At 40.0% G+C, this 21807-nt stretch overlaps 1 protein-coding gene across 1 annotated transcript in view; it reads right to left on the bottom strand.

Moving 5' to 3' along the window:
* The window catches only part of LOC126479049 (MMS19 nucleotide excision repair protein homolog), a 226683-nt gene that overhangs the window by 169538 nt on the left and 35338 nt on the right, over nt 1–21807 (bottom strand). Inside the window, exons 4-5 of the mRNA XM_050103751.1 lie at nt 13177–13364; nt 1336–1497 (exon numbers count right to left, since the gene is read on the bottom strand). Of these exons, the coding sequence (XP_049959708.1) occupies nt 1336–1497; nt 13177–13364 (350 nt within the window). The remainder of the gene's footprint in view (nt 1–1335; nt 1498–13176; nt 13365–21807) is intronic.

Raw genomic sequence — 21807 nt, 5'->3', positions numbered from 1 at the left:
GTATTAGATTACGAAATGAGACACTTAAAGTAGTAAAGGAGTTCTGCTATTTGGGAAGCAAAATAACTGATGATGGTCAAAGTAGAGAAGATATAAAATGTAGACTGGCAATGGCAAGAAAAGCGTTTCTCAAGAAGAGAAATTTGTTAACATTGAGCATAGATTTAAGTGTCAAGAAGTCGTTTCTGAAAGAATTTGTATGGAGTGTAGCCATGTATGGAAGTGAAACATGGAAGATAAATAGTTTGGACAAGAAGAGAATAGAAGCTTTCGAAATGTGGTGCTAAAGAAGAATGCTGAAGATTAGATGGGTAGATCACATAACTAATGAGGAGGTATTGAATAGAACTGGGGAGAAGAGGAGTTTGTGGCACAGCTCGACAAGAAGAAGGGACCGGTTGGTAGGACATGTTCTGAGGGATCAAGGGATAACAAATTTAGCATTGGAGGGCAGCGTGGAGGGTAAAAATCGTAGAGGGAGACCAAGAGATGAATACACTAAGCAGATTCAGAAGGATGTAGGTTGCAGTAAGTACTGGGAGATGAAGAAGCTTGCACAGGATAGAGTAGCATGGAGAGCTGCATCAAACCAGTCTCAGGACTGAAGACAACAACAACAACAACAACTACTACTACAACTATAGGAAAAAAACTCTCATAAATCACTCCTTGTTTGTTATTTTTGGGCCTAAAAAGTGGATTTTTGAAAATCTGGATACCAAATTTTGGAGGTCATATTGACTGGTTATTTTTTAATTTAGGGTATTCTGTGTAACAGACAATGTTGCAGAGGACACTTTTCAAAAACAATCATCTCAATTGCAATTGCAATTAACTTAACCCAGTGCAGAGATATACAAATCTTCGCTAATGTATCCAGACTGAAAAATCGTCACGCACCCACAAATAAAAATGGCCGCCATCCAGTAAAGATGGAAGATAAATTATTTTAAAAAACTGTTTTGAACTTCTCAAATATAGGGCGAACACATATAAAAAATTAAAATATTTAAAAATGGTCAAGCAACCATTACTGGACCACTTCATGTGGATTGACCCAGTTGCTATCTGTAATTTTTACACTCACTTATTACGTATGTTAAAAACACCTGTGTTACATGCTCCTCATGCAAGTAAATTATTATTCCGTATCACTAACGATAAGGAAAGGAGTCTGAGTTTTAAAAGCTACCAACTTTGGAATAGAGCTTAATGAAACAAAAGTGTTCTTTGATAGGTCTGTAATTAATGTTTTCATTTTAAATAACTGCATTCAACTACACAGTTAATACAACATACAAATCATTTAATGTTTAATACTTCTCTTAAACTTACAAGTAAATAGAAGCAATCCAGCTTTGCTTCTTTCCGAGTAGACTCCAACTTCTCAAATATCAGAGGAAAACAAAATTCTGAGAAATCCGCTACAGCAGTCAAGCAAGAAGCAAGTGCTACAGCTAACTGCTCACGAGTGACTGAGGAAGGACTGCTGGTAGCCTGCAAAGTAGAAATGATGTGGTTGGTACATATATTAAGAAATATGACAAAGTATTTGGGCATCCGCCACATTAAAACTAATTTTCTAAGGACTTGCTTATTATTGTTAGAAAATGTGGTATTTTTGCCAGTACTGAAGACATTTTTGTTTGCCGTCTGACAATAGTAGGAAGTTAGTGAGTAATAATAGTTCGCTATAAATTCCACTATGAAATTTTTGTAATGATTTCATACTTATTGCCCTATCACATTTGGAATTATTTCAGTTACAATGAAAAACAAAAAACTGTTGGACATATTTAGTTGTGCATTCATTGAGAGACACAGTATTAGCTATGTCAGACAACAGTGAGGAGGAAGGAATCTGTCTATGGCCGGTTCAAAGGAAATATTGGGGCAGTTTGCTAAATTAATTTAGGGAAACCTGAATTTTATTGGTCAAACAAGCAGACAGTACTTATGCTGACGTATATACTAATCCTATAGCTTCAGTTACCCATGTATTCCCCAAGTACAACCAATAACGGCAGACAAACAGAAGCTGGGGGAAGCTGATCATATGTACAAACAATAACAACTAAGCCAATAAAAACGATTTTTAACTTTTTGGGGGGAGGTGAGGTGTCTGGACATACAAGAACAAACAAAAAGGAAGGAAGGGCAATGTATTGAGAAGCATTAATAAAATAATGTGATAAAGTTACTAAAACAACACTTCAGGAAAAGGAGAGGAAGGAGGGAGGGAGGGGGAGATGGGGAGGGGGAGAGAGAGGGGGGAGGGAGGAGGATCTTGTATATAGTTTTATTGAAATATGGAAGCAGTTGTTAAGTATGAGAGCAGGGGCACGATTACTTATTCTGATAGTGAAAGACTTTTAATGAAATATAGGTATGAGGTTCAGAAAGTAATTCACCCCCCCCCCCTCCCCCCGAAAAGTAAATGTCATATACAGAATAATATCTATGACAGTCATAATTAATTTGTCTTTTCAATATCATAATCGTCTTTGTTCATAGATTTATTTTTTCACCTTGAAATGAGAGCATGTATACCAGTGTAATAAAAATCACTGTTTTATTTATTTATTTATCCTTTGACAAAGTACATTGTATGGATCAAGATATATTTTCATTCCATGCACTGACAGATACATAGTTTTTACTGTCTATTGTTTAACAAAAATATAATTTATTGCAAATTTATTCTAGGGCTATTTCATATTAAATTAGATTTTGTACAATTTTTCTTTTTGATACAATAATGGTATTGCAATTGTTTTGAACTGTAGTGCACATAAATTCATCAACACTGTAATAACAGTTTTCTATTAGAAAATTTTGGAGACATTTTTTTGAAAATATTTTTGTTTATTTCTCTCAAGAATGTAGGGAGTTTTACAAGGGCTTCTAGTCCTGCATACGATGGTTTGTGTGTGTGTGTGTGTGTGTGTGTGTGTGTGTGTGTAGGCTCATGGAAGAGGTGTGTCATGGTTGTGTGGTGTGTTGGTATCTCTAGTGTCGACAGAATATTTGAATTTTGTCCAACAGAGGAGTTCATATAGGTATATACTGGCTAATGTTAGTATTTTGGGCGCTTTAAATGCTGGTTTACTTGAATCTTTACATTTAAGGCTGGCTATCACTCTTTTTGCTCTTTTTTGTAGTTTAAATACTTTATTAATGTTTGTTTTCGAGGTACCTCCCCACAAAATTATGCCATAACTTAATGTCATATGAATTAATGCACAGTATATTGTTTTCATAATGCCTACATCTTTTAGGTAGCTGAGTTAGTGCAGCACATATAGGCTTGTGCTGAGTTTCCCCCTTATATATTCTACATGCTTATCCCAGTGTACATTTTCATCAATAATTATCCCAAGGAATGTTGGATATTTGGTGTTCTCTGCTATGCACTCATCTACGCATACACTGGTATCTTCACTGTGAAAGTTTCGAAGTCTGAAGTTTACAAAAAGTGTTTCAGTAATATTGTCGTGCAGGTTTAATTCAGTAAATCTTTGGATGACATTATTTACTTCTACATTGGCTTTTATTTCTAGCTTTTCTGTGTCTTTATCCATGAATAGAAGAGTTGTGTCATCTGCATTGGTAACTATACTACCATACCTAATCATATATGGGATGTGATTTGTGTATAAAATGAAAAGCATTGGGCCAAGAATGGAGCCTTGTGGCACAGAGTAATGTAAAATTCTTTCTTTAGATCTTATTTTTTTTACCAGTAGTTTTTGTAATTTCAGTATATTGGCTCCTATTTGTCAGGTATGAGAGAATCCAGTCTCCTGCATTTCCTCTTATGCCATATACTCCTAATATTTCTACTAAAGTTTTGTGGTCTACAGAGTCGAATGCCTTTATTAGATCCATAAATACTCCTACACATTTATTTTTAGAGTCCAGGTTTGTTATGACATTTTCGATGAGATCTATTACTGCATCCATGGTGCATTTATCTTTCTGGAAGCCAAACTGATTCTTGTTGATTATTTCATATTTCATCAAAAAAGTAACAAGTCTCTGTGCATAAGGTCATTCAAATATTTTTGATATGACTGGTAAAAGAGCTATAGGCCTCTAATTTTCTGGATTGTTTTCATTCCCCTTTTTACACATTGGTTTTATCAGTGCTGTCTTTAAGCACTTTGGAAAAGTTCCTTCCAGGAATAATGAATTGATTAGTTGTGTAAGAGGTTTCTTGAGTTCCTGCATACAGTGTTTAATTTCTATACTTGATATTCCATCAATACCACATGACTTTGTTTGTTTCAGGTTTTTTATTATCTCTAGTGTTACTTCTTCTGTCACTGCCAAAAATGCCATTGTTTATCCCTGGGTATTAACAAATGTTTTCCAGGTGTTATTGTGTTTTTTATTGTTTTTTTTTTCTTTCAGTTTTTGGCCTGCTGTGGCAAAATAGTCATTGAAGAGATTTATGATTTTATTGTGTTCAGTTATAGTTTTTTTGCTGATCATGAACTGTATTTTGCTGTTTTCCTATGAGTTGGAGGGTTTGCAATTTGTATTTATAATAGACCAACAAGCCTTGCTTTTATTATCAGCACTATTGATGTACTTTTTTTGCTTCTAGTCGTTTAGCTGCTTGCAGTACTTTAGCATACATTCTTTTATATTTTCTGTAGTACTCTAAAGTTTTCATCAATGCTAGTTTTATATATTCTGTGCATCATTTTATCTTGTTCCTAGAGACCAAAATGCCTTTTGTTATACATTTTTGTTTTTATTTGAAGCTTTGGCTTTAGTTTTTATTACTGGGCATTATTGAGATGATAGGGAAGTGTGTCAATAAAATAAGTCACTTTATGATCCACTGATGGAGAGTATTTTTCCAGTTTTTCCCATCTTTCTTTTCCAAGTTTTATCCTAAGGGCTGTTAAGTTTTGTTCATTTAAGTTTCTTTCTTCCCATTTTTTTTTGTTTGTTTTCATTTGTGGTGATATGATTTACCATATTTACTCGAATCTAAGCCGCACTCTTTTTCCGGTTTTTGTAATCCAAAAACCGCCTGTGGCTTAGAATGGAGGGCAAAGTAAGAGGAAGTTCTGAAAAATATTGGTAGGTGCTGCCACATTTAACTTCTGCCGTCGAATATATGTAGCGCTACACAGGCATGCTTTGCAGGCACAAAGATAAATACTGGTGCCAGAACCTCTGCGTCAGTAAATAAATTTAAAAAAAGGTGGAAGACGAGTTTTTTTTCTACGCCCCGAGACTGGCTAGACTGTTTGGGATGTTTGTCAATATAGCCAACTCTACGTTCTGAATTTTTTCCTACCTGTGACAAGTGATGGTTGCTAATAGGAACTTTTATGAATTGTGAATCACATGCAGTATTCTCTTCACCATAAGAATAATTCGAATGTAAACATTTTGCCATGTATTCTTTCGTGTTTGCTGCTATCTCATTTAAATTCCGTCTGCCTAATAAATTACAAAACTAGAGTGAGACAACAGCAAACGTGAAAGAATATACATATCATGTCATGTTTATAATCGTATTATTCTTACGCCGAATAGTGATACAGTCAGAAATGAAGCACGGCAACTGACTAGATTTTTAAATCTAAGATGACTAATTTCTACGCAGAACGTAATGTACTAAAGAGGCATTTGCAAAGATTTTCAAACGGAGAAAAATTTTCACTAAACTCTCGTTCACATCTTCTATCAAACGCAGTCTATTATTTGGTTCTCGTTTATCTTTATCCAAGAAAGCAGCAGTGTAAGTAACAACAAATAGCAGCCATTGCCATTGCCATTGTTTCGCTAATGAGACAATTCCTCTTTTTTTTTTTTTTTTATTGTAAGCGGCGGTAGCGCGCACAAAAGCAAGCGATGCCGCAAGCGGCGACAGGCCGTAAACACTTGTTATCAGAATGCAACAAAAAATGCATAACACATTACAATAATGCATTTTCAGCTTAGAGTGACGTAAACACCTATAACAAAGAGAACAGCACTTATCAGATCAAAGAAAAATTAGCAATCAATTCAAACCAGAGGAAGCACGCGAAAAAGGAAGGGTAGCCGTATAAATACGGACGGAGCGCCTGACGCATAGCAATGGCTACCTGGTAAAGCTTAACTGCTAAGCTTACGACTCGAACCAAACTACTGTAGCTGTATCGTCATTCATTCGACCTACATTGTGTCTCATATTACAATGGACCAACTTTGTTTCAATTTGGAGGTGCAGTGTAAAACTCTTCTCTCCCCTTGAATTTCGAGTCTCAAATTTCAGGTGCGGCTTAGATTCGGGAATTTTTTTTTTCCTTGATTTCGAGTCTCATTTTTCAGGTGCGGCGTAGATTCGAGTGCGGCTTAGATTCGAGTAACTATGGTAGTCATATTTTTATTGCATCATGGTCTGATAGGGTCATTTCTATACCTTCACTTTTGTACTGAAAGTTCCTTAAATTTGTGAAGATGTGACCTATTTGAGTAAAGGAGTTTGCAGTTATACGTGTTGGAGTGGCTATTGCATTTTATAAGCCATATGTTTTCATTGTGTTCAGGAGCTCCCTACTGTCACAGGTGTCTTGCAATGTGTTTATGTTTAGGTCACCTAGTAGTACAAGAGCACAGTTCTTGCTTAGGATGATATGTAAGAGCTCTCCTATGTTTTCAATGAATGTTTCTATGCACCCATTTGGCGGTCTGTAGATGTTTAAGACGTACAGTGAGAAACTACTTAAAACAATTTTTTCGCCTGTTACTTCGACTACATTTTCAATGTATGTCAAGGCTGTTTATATGGTTTCTGTTTACATTGTTATGGCTGTTCTGCTACTTGTAAAAACCATGGTCTTGTTTCCCATCATTGGTGCACACAATTTTCAAGGTCTCAACTTCTTCGCCCTCACTGAACTACTTAGAGGAAGACAAACAGATGGAAGTCTGATGGTACAAGGTCAGCTCAGCATGATGGATGGGGCAAGACTTCCCCTGTCTTTTGGTACTCAGCATGCACGAATTTTGGAGTAAGCTAGTTTTTCAACAATAGCCGTCACATTGCCTTTACTAATGGATAACAAGTGATACACTTCATCAATTGCTACATGGCTGTCAACCTCGGCTGATATGCTGGTCAGCAGCCCTGTGTTGCATTAGCCAACTGTGTTTGCCATTCAGTTTCTCTAGAGCCACAAACTCATTGTCTAACGGTGCTGAAATACACTGCAGTATCTACTCACATCTTCTTTGGCCTTTCGTGAATACAACTGGATATTTCACCTTCTGCAGCAATGAGTTCAGTTACAAAATGCTTTCTTATATGTACATCAGTGTTGGCCTTTTCTAAAGCTATACAGTGCTGCCATCTGTTGATGCAGGATACTGTTACTGTAGGAGGTGGTTTGTGGAAGTGCACCAAATTTATAATTAAGAGGGCAAATCAAAATGTACATTACACTTAAAATCTATGGCCATTTATTAAAGCACATACACATAGGCAAAACGGCTATGACAGCATACAACGTAAGTTCTTTTTCCGCAAAGTCACCAAGAGAATATAAACATTTCTTTTTGATTGCAGATGCATAGTAATCATCCCCAGCACTATGTAACCATCTGAATACAGCAGCATTCACATACTCATTGGTTCAGAATCGTTGTCCATTGAGACCCTCTTTCATCTAGCCGACCACATGACAATCGCTTGGTGCTAGGTCTGGAGTGTACGGAGGACGTTGCCATACCTCCCACTTGAATCACTGCAGCTGTTCTGATGTTTGGTGGGCCAAGAGCAGTGTTGCATTATTATGCAACAAAATCACACCAGCACTCAATTTTTCCCTGCCGTTTTTCTTTAACTGCCATACACAACCTGTGCAATATTTGGAAGTTTTTGTTGTTGTTGTGGTCTTCAGTCCAGAGACTGGTTTGACGCAGCTCTCCATGCCACTCTATCCTGTGCAAGCTTCTTCATCTCCCAGTACCTACTGCAACATACATCCTTCTGAATCCACTAAGCGTATTCATCTCTTGGACTCCCTCTGTGATTTTTTACCCTCCACGGTGCCCTCCAATACTAAATTGGTGATCCCTTGGTGCCTCAGAACAGGTCCTACCAACCGATCCCTTCTTCTAGTCAAGTTGTGCCACAAATTTCTCTTCTCCCCAATTCTATTCAATACCTCCTCATTAGTTATGTGATCTACCCATCTAATCTTCAGCATTCTTCTGTAGCACCACATTTCGAAAGCTTCTATTCTCTTCTTGTCCAAACTATTTATCATCCATGTTTCACTTCCACACATGGCTACACTCCATACAAATACTTTCAGAAAAAAACTTCCTGGCACTTAAATATACACTTGATGTTAACAAATTTCTCTTCTTCAGAAATGCTTTCCCTGCAAAGGCCAGTCTACATTTTACATCCTCACTACTTCGACCATCATCAGTTATTTTGCTCCCCAAATAGCAAAACTCATCTACTACTTTAAGTGTCTCATTTCCTAATCTAGTTCCCTCAGCATCACCTGATTTAATTCGACTACATTCCATTATCCTCGTTTTGCTTTTGTTGATGTTCATCTTATATCCTCCTTTCAAAACACTGTCCATTCCATTCAACTGCTCTTCCAGGTCCTTTGCTGTCTCTGGCAGAATTATAAAGTTTTTATTTTTTCTCCATGGATTTTAATTCGTACTCCGAATTTTTCTTTTGTTTCCTTTACTGCTTGCTCAATATACAGATTGAATAACATCGGGGATAGGCTACAACCCTGCCTCACTCCCTTCCCAACCACTGCTTCCCTTCCACGCCCCTCGACTCTTATAACTGCCATTTGGTTTCTATACAAATTGTAAATAGCCTCTTGTTCCCTGTATTTGACCCCTGCCACGTTCAGAATTTGAATGACAGTATTTCAGCCAACATTGTCAAGACCTTTCTCTAAGTCTACAAACGCTTGAAACGTAGGTTTTCCTTTCCTTAATCTATCTTCTAAGATAAGTCGTAGGGCCAGTATGGCCTCACGTGTTCCAACATTTCTATGGAATCCAAACTGATCTTCACTGAGGTCGTCTTCTACCAGTTTTTCCATTCGTCTGTCAAGAATTCGCGTTAGTATTTTGCAGCCGTGACTTATTAAACTGATAGTTCGGTAATTTTCACATCTGTCAACACCTGCTTTCTTTGGGATTGGTATTATTATATTCTTCTTGATGTCTGATGGTATTGCACCTGTCTCATGCATCTTGCTCACCAGATGGTAGAGTTTTTTGTCAGGGCTGGCTCTCCCAAGGCTGTCAGTAGTAGTTGTAATGGAATGTTGTCTACTCCCAGGGCCTTGTTTCGTCTTAGGTCTTTCAGTGTTCTGTCAAACTCTTCACGCAGTATCATATCTCCCATTTCATCTTCATCTACATCCTCTTCTATTTCTGTCCTCAAGTACATCGCCCTTGTATAGACCCTCTATATATTCCCTCCACCTTTCTGCTTTCCCTTCTTCACTTAGAACTGGGTTTCCATTTGAGCTCTTGATATTCATACAAGCGGTTCTCTTTTCTCCAAAGGTCTCTTTAATTTTCCTGTAGGCAGTATCTATCTTACCCCTAGTGAGATATGCCTCTACATCCTTAAATTTGTCCTTAGCCATTTTGCACTTCCTGTTGATCTCATTTTTGAGACGTTTGCATTAGTTTTTGCCTGCTTCATTGATTGCATTTTAATATTTTCTCCTTTTATCAATTAAATTCAATACATATTCTGTTACCCAAGGATTTCTACTAGCCCTCATCTTTTTACCTACTTGATCCTCTGCTACCTTCACTATTTCATCCCTCAAATCTACCCATTCTTCTTCTACTATATCTCATTCCCCCATTCTTGTCAATCGTTCCCTAATGCTCTCCCTAAAACTCTCTACAACCTCTGGTTCTGACAGTTTATCCAAGTCCCATCTCCTTAAATTCCCACCTTTTTGCACTTTCTTCAGTTTTAATCTACAGTTCATAATCAATAGATTGTGGCCAGAGTCCACATCTGTCCCTGGAAATGTCTTACAATTTAAAACCTGGTTCCAAAACTCTGTCTTACCATTATATAATCGATCTGAAACCTTCCGGTATCTCCAGGCCTCTTCCATGTGTACAACCTATATTTGACAGTACAAAGCATATTTTACTGTCATGCATTTCGGCATAAGTTCCACATGCACCACACCCTCCATGTTAAAGAACACTGTCGCTATTATCTTTCCTGCTGAAGGCTGGATCTTGGCCTTCTTTCATTGTGATGATGGGTATGCACCAATTCCATCGATATTCTCATTGTTTAGAGGGTGAAGTAGTAGACCCATGTTTCATCTCCTGTGATGATTCACCACAGAAACTTGTTGCCCTCCACAGAACACTGTTCCAAAAATGCCAGCGACAATTGGAAACATTGTCCCTTGTGAACATCAGCTTGCAGTTATGAGACCCCTCTGCCACACAGTTTACAATATCTAAGGTGCTGGTGAACAATGGAGAGCACACTGCCATACGAAACGTTCAGCATGCTGGCAATTTCCTGCAGTGTTATGGACCGACCTCTCTATTGATCACATCCACATGGTTAACATTTGCAACGGTACTGGACACTGCAGGCTTATCTTCGAGATATTCGTCAGTGAGATCCGTGCATCTGGCGTCAAATTGCTTACAACACTTTACAATACCTGGGTGAGAGATTGCACACTCATCATACAGAGCAGTGATTTCATGACAAATGTCCACACAATTGAACCGTTAAGCCCACTGAAACCTTATCACTGCTCACAACTTCAATTTGGAGTGAACATCCAGTTAACACACCATTAAGCCAAGACCACTCTGCACACACAACACGATGGGATACGACCCACACCATCCTATCTGACGTGTCAGCATTACTGTTGCATGCCACACATTTGCCATTGTCACAAAATACAGCATGCTCTTGAGGCAAGCTAGTGTAACTTACTTTTTGATTTGCACTCATACTATGTTACAAACTGAATGACAGAGAAATAATAAACAGGAGACATTATTTTCTGACTGGTTCTCATATATAATTTTCAATGGTCTCCTTTTAAATGGATACAAACTGTGCAACATGTTTAAACAGGGGACAATATTTTATGACTTGTTCTCTTACACAATTCTCAAGGGTCTCAGTTTAAATGGGCACACACTGTGGAACATTCTCTCACTCAATGCAAATTCCTGAAGTGTGTTTCTGGAAGAAATCCAAAACATTCACCTACAGCTCTCAATTTGTAATGTATTTCGTCAATCTACATCTGTAATATGATAACAAGACGTGCAAAACACATGTAAACATCTGACACCACTAAGATCGACAAATCGATAGTCAAATCAAAACCAGCCGTATTTCGACCGCTGTCTTGTCGAGTGCACTACAGATTTGTGATCGTGTTTCCAGGTACTGTTATGTTAGTGAAAATTTGTGAACAGAGACCAAGAAAGCCAAGAGAGTTAAGGAAATGGAAACACCTCAGTGCATCACAACGAGATTGCTACGCCAGAAGGACAAAGTGAGTGACCGTTACAAAACATTTTAGTGCAAACATCAGACCAGCTACCAAAGTGACATCGCCTCTTACTAAGTTTTCTCTTCTTCCACAGGATGACCTTATTGTAAAGTTGTTTTTGTAATGCCATTTAGCCTGAAGACGAGGCATTCCCTCAAAACATATCGTTAAATAAATAAGTAATACAACAGTTGACAAAGTTTGTGACTGGTAGCGGTAATTGAAAAAAACCTTTACATATTTATTGAGACAGTCACGGTCGAAGAATAGTCACAATGGCTTCAAATTCATATTGGATTTGTCTCTCGTTGTATCCATTCCTCGTGAATACATCCTTAAAGTGGTTGAGTTCCCTTGGTAGGCATTCTTAATCCAATATTGCATGGGCCCTGTGGACCAATGTAAGTAGTACACCATCACACGGTGAAGGATAATGGCAGCTGGAGATATAGAGGTACAAATCTGGAATTGGATTTTCTATTCACTCTGTGTCCCATAGTACCACCCCCTTTGCACTTTATTAGGGTGTCCAAAAATGGGAATTTGCCATTCTCTTCGACCTCCATAGTGAATCTGATGCTGTGTTGCAGAGAGTTTAGGTATTGGAGAAATCCTGAAATCTTTCGCTCCCACGTGACCGCACCCCACATGTCATCAACACATCTGAAAAAGTATGTGGGCTCAACTGTAGCTGTTTCCAGAGCTTTCTCTTCGAAATCCTCCATACAAAAGTTTGCTACAACTGGTGACAAAGGACACCTCATGATGATGCCATCTGTTTCACAACAGGCACACTAAAGACAAAAAACGTAGATTTGAGAACCAATTCAAAGAGATTAGAAAGATGACTTGGACCACTTAAACCGGATGTCTACCATAATCCATGCAAACACATTAAGGCTTATGTCGGGCAGACGATGCGAACGGTCGAAGAAAAATGCAAGGAGCGTGGGAGAGACACCAGACTTAAGCGGAAGAGACACCAAACTCCCTTATTTTTCAGGTTAGAAACAACTTTTGCAGCACAGTTACACGAGGTTAAATTACCATCTGGTGTTACACAATTTCTGATGTTATCAATCCATGTGCATCCTTCAGAAGACTGATTTTTGGCATTTTTCCAACCACATTTGTTTCAACACTTCACTTCCACTTTGCACGGTGTACTGCATGTTTGTGTTACCAACCATTGTAATGTTCTTATCTTTCATCTTTCGTTTGTGTAGTGCGTCTATGTGTAGTTTGGTATTTGTTATGTGTGAATGTGTTGTTTGTGTACCAGTGTGTTTTACTTTGTGTAAGTGGATATTTACTTATTTATTTTTGCAAAGATAGACTACACTTCCATGAACTTTGAAGCAACTGAGGAACGTCGGAAAATGGATAACGTGATAGTGAACAACAATTGCTTCCTTGTAAAATCTTGCTTCCATTATAATAGACATTTTTTATTAAAAAGGATGTAAGCTATAGGCCAAATAAATAAATACAAATAACAGAAGAAGAAAATAATAAATCTGTATGTGTGTGAAATCATTATTAAATAGTTAGATCAAGTTATTGTCTATCAATGCTACTAGAATTAAATTACAGAATAATTCTTTTTCATACTTACAGAATAAAAGTCGACGGGAAAATAGCACGAAAAAACATCAAACATTTCTTCAGTCAAGTGACCCAAAGAGAATGTCTTCAAAAAATTAGGCATCATTCCAAACAGGAACATAAGATTACGAGGATCCTTTTCACCATCAATATTTGAAATAACCTGGTAAATGAAGTCTGGTCCCAGTTGCTTAAGATCTAGAAAGAGTAACAAATACATATTTCAAAGGCTGGATTAAAACGGATACACACACGCGAGCGCAGCCCCGGCCCCCCCCCCCCCCCCCCCCACACACACAGTATTATAATATAGCTGCTACTCACAAAACATGTGATTTATCTCATGTATTGCTAAATGAAAAAATATTGTTTTGTTGTGCCTGCTTTAAACTTGTCAAAGACATTTTATAAATTCCAGTGGCTTGCAAGTTTTTTTTCTCTACTAACTGTAATAGTCAAAATTTATATTTCATGTATCTGCCTGACAATACTACCACAGAACCCTTAATGTACAACCAATTTTATATCAATTTCCAAGACATCTTGAAAAGACTGATTTTTCTTAGCTGTGGGCAAGACAATGCATTTCATATTTGTTTCCAATTATAATAAAGCATGTACAGTTTGTCCAATATAGGGCCAGTCGAATTCTGAACTACTGACATCCAGATTGTCTGATGACATATTGATAAATTGGTAGACGTTAACTGAAGGTGCTGAAATAGAATATATCAATGTTTTAACTTAGAAGAGCAAAATATTAATCAACAACTTAATTCCCCTAAACAACTTATTATATTAATCAGCAAATATTAGTCTTCTCATTTCCTTTTTTGTGTCAGATTATTACAAGGGGTGTTCAAAAAGAAACAAGCCAGAGGCATAATTACAGAAACCAGTACCTGTATGTTAGAAGTATTGACCCTGGCTGTTGAGACACTTTCCCAATGTGACACAAAGTGGTGAATGGCTCACTCTTGAAATTCCTGGGGCTGCGATGTTAAGCAGTTCCACATGTACAGATGGGCGTCGACGTCCACATGAATGCAGGAAAGGTTATGCTGACGTTCTTCTTTGACCAAGATGGCCCCCTTCTGATTCACTACCTGCAGCACGGGACAACAGTGAATACCCAGCATTACTCGCAAACCTTGATCATCCTTCGCCAAGCGATCAAATTGAAATGACCAGGCAATCTCACCCTTGGGGTCATTCTACTCCAAGACAATGCAAAGCCTCATACAGCCAACACAGTCACGGCACTCCTGCAGAAACTAAAATGGGAGGTTCTTGGCCACCCTTCATATAGTCCAGACCTCTCTCCCTGTGATTACACCATTTTTCGTTCCCTTAAAATGGCTCTGAGGGGCAAACAATTCACCTCGGACGACGACGACCAGCTGTACATGCAGAACTGGTTAACATTGCAGCCCCGGGAATTTTATGAGACAGCCATTCACCACCTTGTGTCAAAGTGGATAAGTGTCTCAACAGCCAGGGTCAATACTTCTAACATACAGGTACTGGTTTCCTTAATTATGCCTCCGGCTTGTTTCTTTTTTGAATACCCCTTATATATCACATCATGCTTACATCTCACCACAGGTTACACAGAGGTACGTGTTGTCCAAGGTTTCACAGATGAGCACCAAAATGGTCCACTTTATGAAGCAGTTGGATGGAGCTACTGACAAACTGATTGAAAGTACCACCTCCCAAAATATAAGATGGACCATTGTAACTAAAAGCAATCCTTAAAAGGTGGGCAGAAAATTAAATGCACTGAAGGATTTGAAATGACATGATAATTCAGGCTGAAATAATATATGCATTGATGCGGGTACAGTTGGAAATACACTCCTGGAAATGGAAAAAAGAACACATTGACACCGGTGTGTCAGACCCACCATACTTGCTCCGGACACTGTGAGAGGGCTGTACAAGCAATGATCACACGCACGGCACAGCGGACACACCAGGAACCGCGGTATTGGCCGTCGAATGGCGCTAGCTGCGCAGCATTTGTGCACCGCCGCCGTCAGTGTCAGCCAGTTTGCCGTGGCATACGGAGCTCCATCGCAGTCTTTAACACTGGTAGCATGCCGCGACAGCGTGGACGTGAACCGTATGTGCAGTTGACGGACTTTGAGCGAGGGCGTATAGTGGGCATGCGGGAGGCCGGGTGGACGTACCGCCGAATTGCTCAACACGTGGGGCGTGAGGTCTCCACAGTACATCGATGTTGTCGCCAGTGGTCGGCGGAAGGTGCACGTGCCCGTCGACCAGGGACCGGACCGCAGCGACGCACGGATGCACGCCAAGACCGTAGGATCCTACGCAGTGCCGTAGGGGACCGCACCGCCACTTCCCAGCTAATTAGGGACACTGTTGCTCCTGGGGTATCGGCGAGGACCATTCGCAACCGTCTCCATGAAGCTGGGCTACGGTCCCGCACACCGTTAGGCCGTCTTCCGCTCACGCCCCAACATCGTGCAGCCCGCCTCCAGTGGTGTCGCGACAGGCGTGAATGGAGGGACGAATGGAGACGTGTCGTCTTCAGCGATGAGAGTCGCTTCTGCCTTGGTGCCAATGATGGTCGTATGCGTGTTTGGCGCCGTGCAGGTGAGCGCCACAATCAGGACTGCATACGACCGAGGCACACAGGGCCAACACCCGGCATCATGGTGTGGGGAGCGATCTCCTACACTGGCCGTACACCACTGGTGATCGTCGAGGGGACACTGAATAGTGCACGGTACATCCAAACCGTCATCGAACCCATCGTTCTACCATTCCTAGACCGGCAAGGGAACTTGCTGTTCCAACAGGACAATGCACGTCCGCATGTATCCCGTGCCACCCAACGTGCTCTAGAAGGTGTAAGTCAACTACCCTGGCCAGCAAGATCTCCGGATCTGTCCCCCATTGAGCATGTTTGGGACTGGATGAAGCGTCGTCTCACGCGGTCTGCACGTCCAGCATGAACGCTGGTCCAACTGAGGCGCCAGGTGGAAATGGCATGGCAAGCCGTTCCACAGGACTACATCCAGCATCTCTACGATCGTCTCCATGGGAGAATAGCAGCCTGCATTGCTGCGAAAGGTGGATATACACTGTACTAGTGCCGACATTGTGCATGCTCTGTTGCCTGTGTCTATGTGCCTGTGGTTCTGTCGGTGTGATCATGTGATGTATCTGACCCCAGGAATGTGTCAATAAAGTTTCCCCTTCCTGGAACAATGAATTCACGGTGTTCTTATTTCAATTTCCAGGAGTGTATTAAGAGGACCACAACAGTGTAACTGAGTTCCACAACACAGAATAGGTTTGGGCTCAAAGTCAATGTGATAAATTCAATAATGGCTTATGAAGTTGTTCCTGAATATTAAGAATCTGTAGGAATCTACAGTGATGATAAGAAACTTAAATAGGCAGACTGATTTATACATCATGCCAGTAATGCAAAAAGGATACTAATTTGATATTAAAGTCAGCTGCCTAAGAATAGCAGATGCCCAGGAGGGCATATCTTTACCAACTGCTCACATGAAGCGTTATCCACGTGAAAGATTACAATTGTTTTCAAAATGCTTGCAAATCGTGTAACTGGGCTGGAACTTAGGTATCGGCCCAGTATCTACCAAGTCAGATGTGGAAACCTGCTAAAACCACATCCAGACTGGCCAGCATACTGGATCTCATTGTTAATCCACTGGGCAGATTCAATCCAGGTCCTCTGCACATGCCCGAATCCTGGAACTGGCACGATAAACACATGCAGCTATCCGAGCAAATTTGTATGGTGGGTAGTATTCTCATCTACAAATAAATTTTTAATGTACAATTTAATATTTTGGATTTATGTCAGTTCTCTTCAGTTTCACCAACAGACTCATTCATAAGAGACTGAATATAAGATTTGGTACTGTTAATTGAATTTACATATCACCAGAACTTCCTAAAATTTACAGATACAAATTTTGCCAGGATATTACTAGTACACTTCATGCTTACCAACTTTTATGGATACATTATTTGCCATTATGTATTACCTGTCAATTTCCATCAGTCTCTTATGTAGTGAGAGTAAAGCAACCTCTTTTATCACAACTTTTTCCAAATGGTATCATTAACCCTAAGATGTATTTGTGCCATGTTTCATTACTTTTGTTGATGTGTATTTACTTCAATTATAGTTGATGATGACTTAGCATTGTAAATAAAGTCCTTTTTTTCTCTCTCACATCAGTCAACAGGGCATACTCTGTGAGAATATGGGTTATTCTGAGATGACTACCACAGCTAAACTGAGAGAAGTCTCTTGATACAAAAGAAAACTGTAGGTTATGTCCGGAGTGTCCGACACGCAATTGGCACAGTATGATGATATCTTTCCAAGAGGTCTGGAGAGAAGTATATCACATCTTGGTGTTTCCCTTGATTTCTCTCAGTTTGTCAAGGGGTGCTGTAATCTGTCATTCCATATCCTATGTTTTCAAAATTTGACATTGCAGTTACAATCAATGATCTGTGTCGGACACTCTGAGTACAAGTTTGTCTCTTGTAGTTGCTGCTTTAGCTGTTTTGTCAGCAAGTTCATTACCTGAAATTTTCCCATGGCTCAGTGTCCAGATGAATATTACTGTCATTATGGAGCTGTGGAGGTTAAGTGATACATCTTGGATGCTAGTAATCAAAAAGTTTCTGGGGTAACTCTGAGATACCCCTTGTAAGCAGCTCATGCAGTCATTACAAATCAAGAAGTTCTTTGTGGCAAGAGTTTCACAGACCCCTGATATGGCAATCACCTACGCAGTGTATGCACTGCATGCACTAGGAGAGAATACTTGCCAGGCAACAAAAGTCAAGTCTTCCCTTCTCATCCTTCCAATAAGTCTCCCCTGACCTGGGGCTTTGGGTGACTTTTCCGCAACTCTCCCCACTTTCTAAACCTCACCGGTCCCTTTCCTTCATTCTTCTTCCTTTTCCTTCAATTCTTCTCACAAAATAAGGAGCCACTGGCTCTAAAAGATTCTGCATTTTCATGTGTGTACTCCTGCCACCGCTTGATCGTCAAAAAGTTTATATGATTTTGGAATATTTGCCACTGTGTCATACTGAAAAAGTATGTTACAAACATGATGAAGAGGATAGCAGTGTGTGATATCTCCCAAAAACCACATTTACTTCACCATAACAATCTAAAACTTTCAAATCACAGCTAATCTAAGACTCTCAAACTATAGTTTTCTCAGTAAAAAATCGAAAAATCGTCAATTCTTCTCTAGTCCCTGCAAATAATTTTGCTGTCGTTCCATGCCATATTCACATTCCAAAAGTGATTCCAAATCAAAAATAAATTTTCTTTTTGCTACAACTTCATTTCTGACTAGTCATCCCATTTTGTTCCAAGATTTCTGTGATACTAGGAGGTTCAAATTCTAAGTTCTCAGGTTTACTTTTCTACTGTAATGTCAGAATTGTACGGCTGTAGCAGACAACGCCAGAGTCGACGCGCTGTGATCTTATCACGCGGAATGCTGATGAGAAATGCAATCTGAGTCGCGCGCCGAGGCGTGTACACAGCCACTGGCTACGAAGAGCAGTCTGAGACCGGCCAGTTGCGAACATGTATCACTCTCGACACAGTTATGCCGGTTACCAGACGCGCGTAATGCATTATTTTTATTAATAAATGGTAACACTAAGTTTTCCGTGTTCCACATTCTGCACTACCTGGAACTACCACCCATGCATCCCATCCTAACAGCAAATGGACGCAACAACATTTTACTCGGCTGTTCAAAAGACCCCGTTAGAAAAGTGGTACCAGGTGTGGGATTATTTTCAGAAAACCTACAGTCCTGAAAAGTGCAGCGAAGTGTGAACTTAACATCGGACCATCTTCACAACACAGCAAGCAGCAGCAGCAGCCAAGGACATCGTCCGACAACACGGGGACATCCAGCGCTGGAATTCAGGTTAGTCTACTCAGATTGGCTTAAAACGAAAGGCAGTGATGGATTTTAAATTTTTCTGTATTGAGTGACTGGTATAGACTGGATTCAAAATGGTAGACGCAAACGCGAGTAACACGGTCGATCTCCAAACCGTTATAGGAGAACTACGAAGAGAGATTGAACAATTAAAAGCAGATAAATGCGAGCGTAGCCTCCCATTTGATTTGTCACATGACGGCACTTCTGTTCCAATAAAGAATTTTTCACTGTTGCCATCTGTACCAGTGTTCAGTGGAAAACCTGAGGAAGATGTGAAAGTATTTTTGCAGAAACTCAAAGGCGCTGCTCTGTTGGGTTCGTGGACTGATTCAGATAAGCAAGCAGTTGCTAAATTGAGAATCCAAGGAGCCGCACAAAAATTCATTAGCGCGGAGCCGATTTGCGTGAAAACAGAAGTATACAATGATTTAAAAACCGTAGTGGTTCAGAGGTTCAAACACAAAAATGCAATCAGATTCTACCGTGAGCAACTTCATAGTTTGCACGTGCGGCGTGACGAATCTATCAAGCAATTCACTGATAGAATCCAAAACATAAATGCTCAGACTTACAAGCTTGTAGAGGACGAAAATGAAAACCGGATACAGCTTTTCAAAGCCGATCAGAGAGCACTTGACACATTCATCCATGGGTTGTTTGGGGAAGAAGTAAACAAAGCAGACAGATTCGCACGCTGTAAGACATTTCAAGAAGAAGTACACGCGGCTGTTGGTTTTGTTGAAGCATTGAGACGCCCAAATGACATGCAAAAAGAAGAATGTCACGTGTTCAACTCAAATGTGGAATATTACCGATGCAATAGGCCTGGTCACAAGCGCAAGGACTGTAAGGAAACAGGAACTGTCACAACTGTGGGATACAGGGTCACTTAGCAAGGAACTGTCGCAACAAAAAGAAACCAAATGTGAGCACCAGACAACTCAGCAGATCTTTAAACGAGTGCAGGGACGTACGTGCCACCACAGCGTCCGCCCCTTGCCCGAGACAGTGATTCCTGTTAGTGCAGCTGAAAATCAATTCGATAATCACTTCGTGATAGGTGCTGTTTATCATGGAAAAAATATTAAATTATTGATCAACACGGGAGCACAGACCTCATTGATGTGGTGTTCTATAGACGAAAGGGACAAGTTGATACTGCCAATGTTTAATGTGCGGGGGCTGAACGGTGGGAAACTATGTAACTATGGAGAAGTTGACGTAGAATTGAGCCTAGGCCAGGACAAATACACAGCAATGCTGCAAGTGGTTTCTAATAATGAAACGCGCTACGATGGTGTACTTGGATTTGATTTCTTATCCGCTAATGGGGCAGAGGTATTTGTCGCAGAAGGAAGTGTCAGACTAGGTCGTAATAATTACAACCTGGAAAATCATTCTTCATGTCGCACTCTAAGGAGCCGAAATTCTGAGGTCGAGAGACCGATCACCCCGACCGATGCACCAGTTGGAACCCTCCAAGTCGAAGTACAAATTACTCAGCCACAGCAAGGAACAGGAATGACAATCCATGTTGAAGTAAAGTTGCCACTGATCAGAAATGGAGCTCTGTTGTTGACCAAAAGGTCGGAAAATTGTGAATTATTGGCCACAATGCATCGTTATGTTGCCCGAAGTATAGGGGTAGCTGCAATGGTGAAGCCGAACATGGCGAGAGTCCTAATTACAGTAACGAATATGAGCAATACAGATGTCGTTTTGCCATGAGGAACGAAGGTTGCTGAAGTGTCGAGCATAAATAAAGATGATGTAATACCGATTCCAAACGAAGCAGCAGATGTAGCAGTTACGAAAACAGATTCTTGTAGTGATATTGAAACATTGAAACAAGGAGCTGAAAATGAAATCGAATTAAAGAACAAAATTTGGAAGAAGACTGAACATTTGTCAGCTGATGATTAGAAGATTTTAGCACCTGTTTTGTTAGAGTATTCAGATCTTTTCAGAGAACGTTCAAATTTACCTGTTACTCACTTAGTTCAGCATCGCATACACCCTGGAAATGCAGCACCAATCACGCAGAAGCCTTACCGAATTCCATTCAGTCAGAGAGAATTGGTCGATGATATGGTCAAGGAACAACTAGAGGCTGGAATTATTAAACCAAGAGATCCTGCTGATCCACCATGGTCATCACCAGTGGTCCTAGTAAAGAAGAAATCTGTTTTGGACGAACCACAGTCCCGATTTTGCGTTGATTACCAAGCTTTAAATGCCGTCACCACACCAAACATTTACCCGTTACCAAACTTGGTAGAAACCCTGGACTATCTGGGCAGATGTCGCATATTCTCAGTCTGTAATCTAACTGGCGGATATCACCAACTAACAGTGCATCCAGATAATCAAGCAAAAACTTCATTTGTAACTGCAACAGGAGCGTACAAATACCTCAGTATGGCCCTGGACTATGTAACGCCCCAGCTACCTTCCAAAGCCTAATGGATTCTGTTTTATGTGGGCTCACCCGAACACAAGCTCTTGTATACCTTGACGATGTGATAATTTTTTGTGAAAACATGAGGCAACACACTGAGAGACTTCAAGCAGTATTTGAGCGTATCAGAAGTGCGAACTTGTCCTTATCAATAGATAAATGTCACTTTGCACAAAGTGAAGTG

Source organism: Schistocerca serialis, chromosome 1 (genome assembly GCF_023864345.2).
Source record: "Schistocerca serialis cubense isolate TAMUIC-IGC-003099 chromosome 1, iqSchSeri2.2, whole genome shotgun sequence".
NCBI lineage: Eukaryota > Metazoa > Arthropoda > Insecta > Orthoptera > Acrididae > Schistocerca > Schistocerca serialis.
Note: the sequence above shows the minus strand (reverse complement) of the source record. Positions and strands in the feature narration are given on the sequence as shown.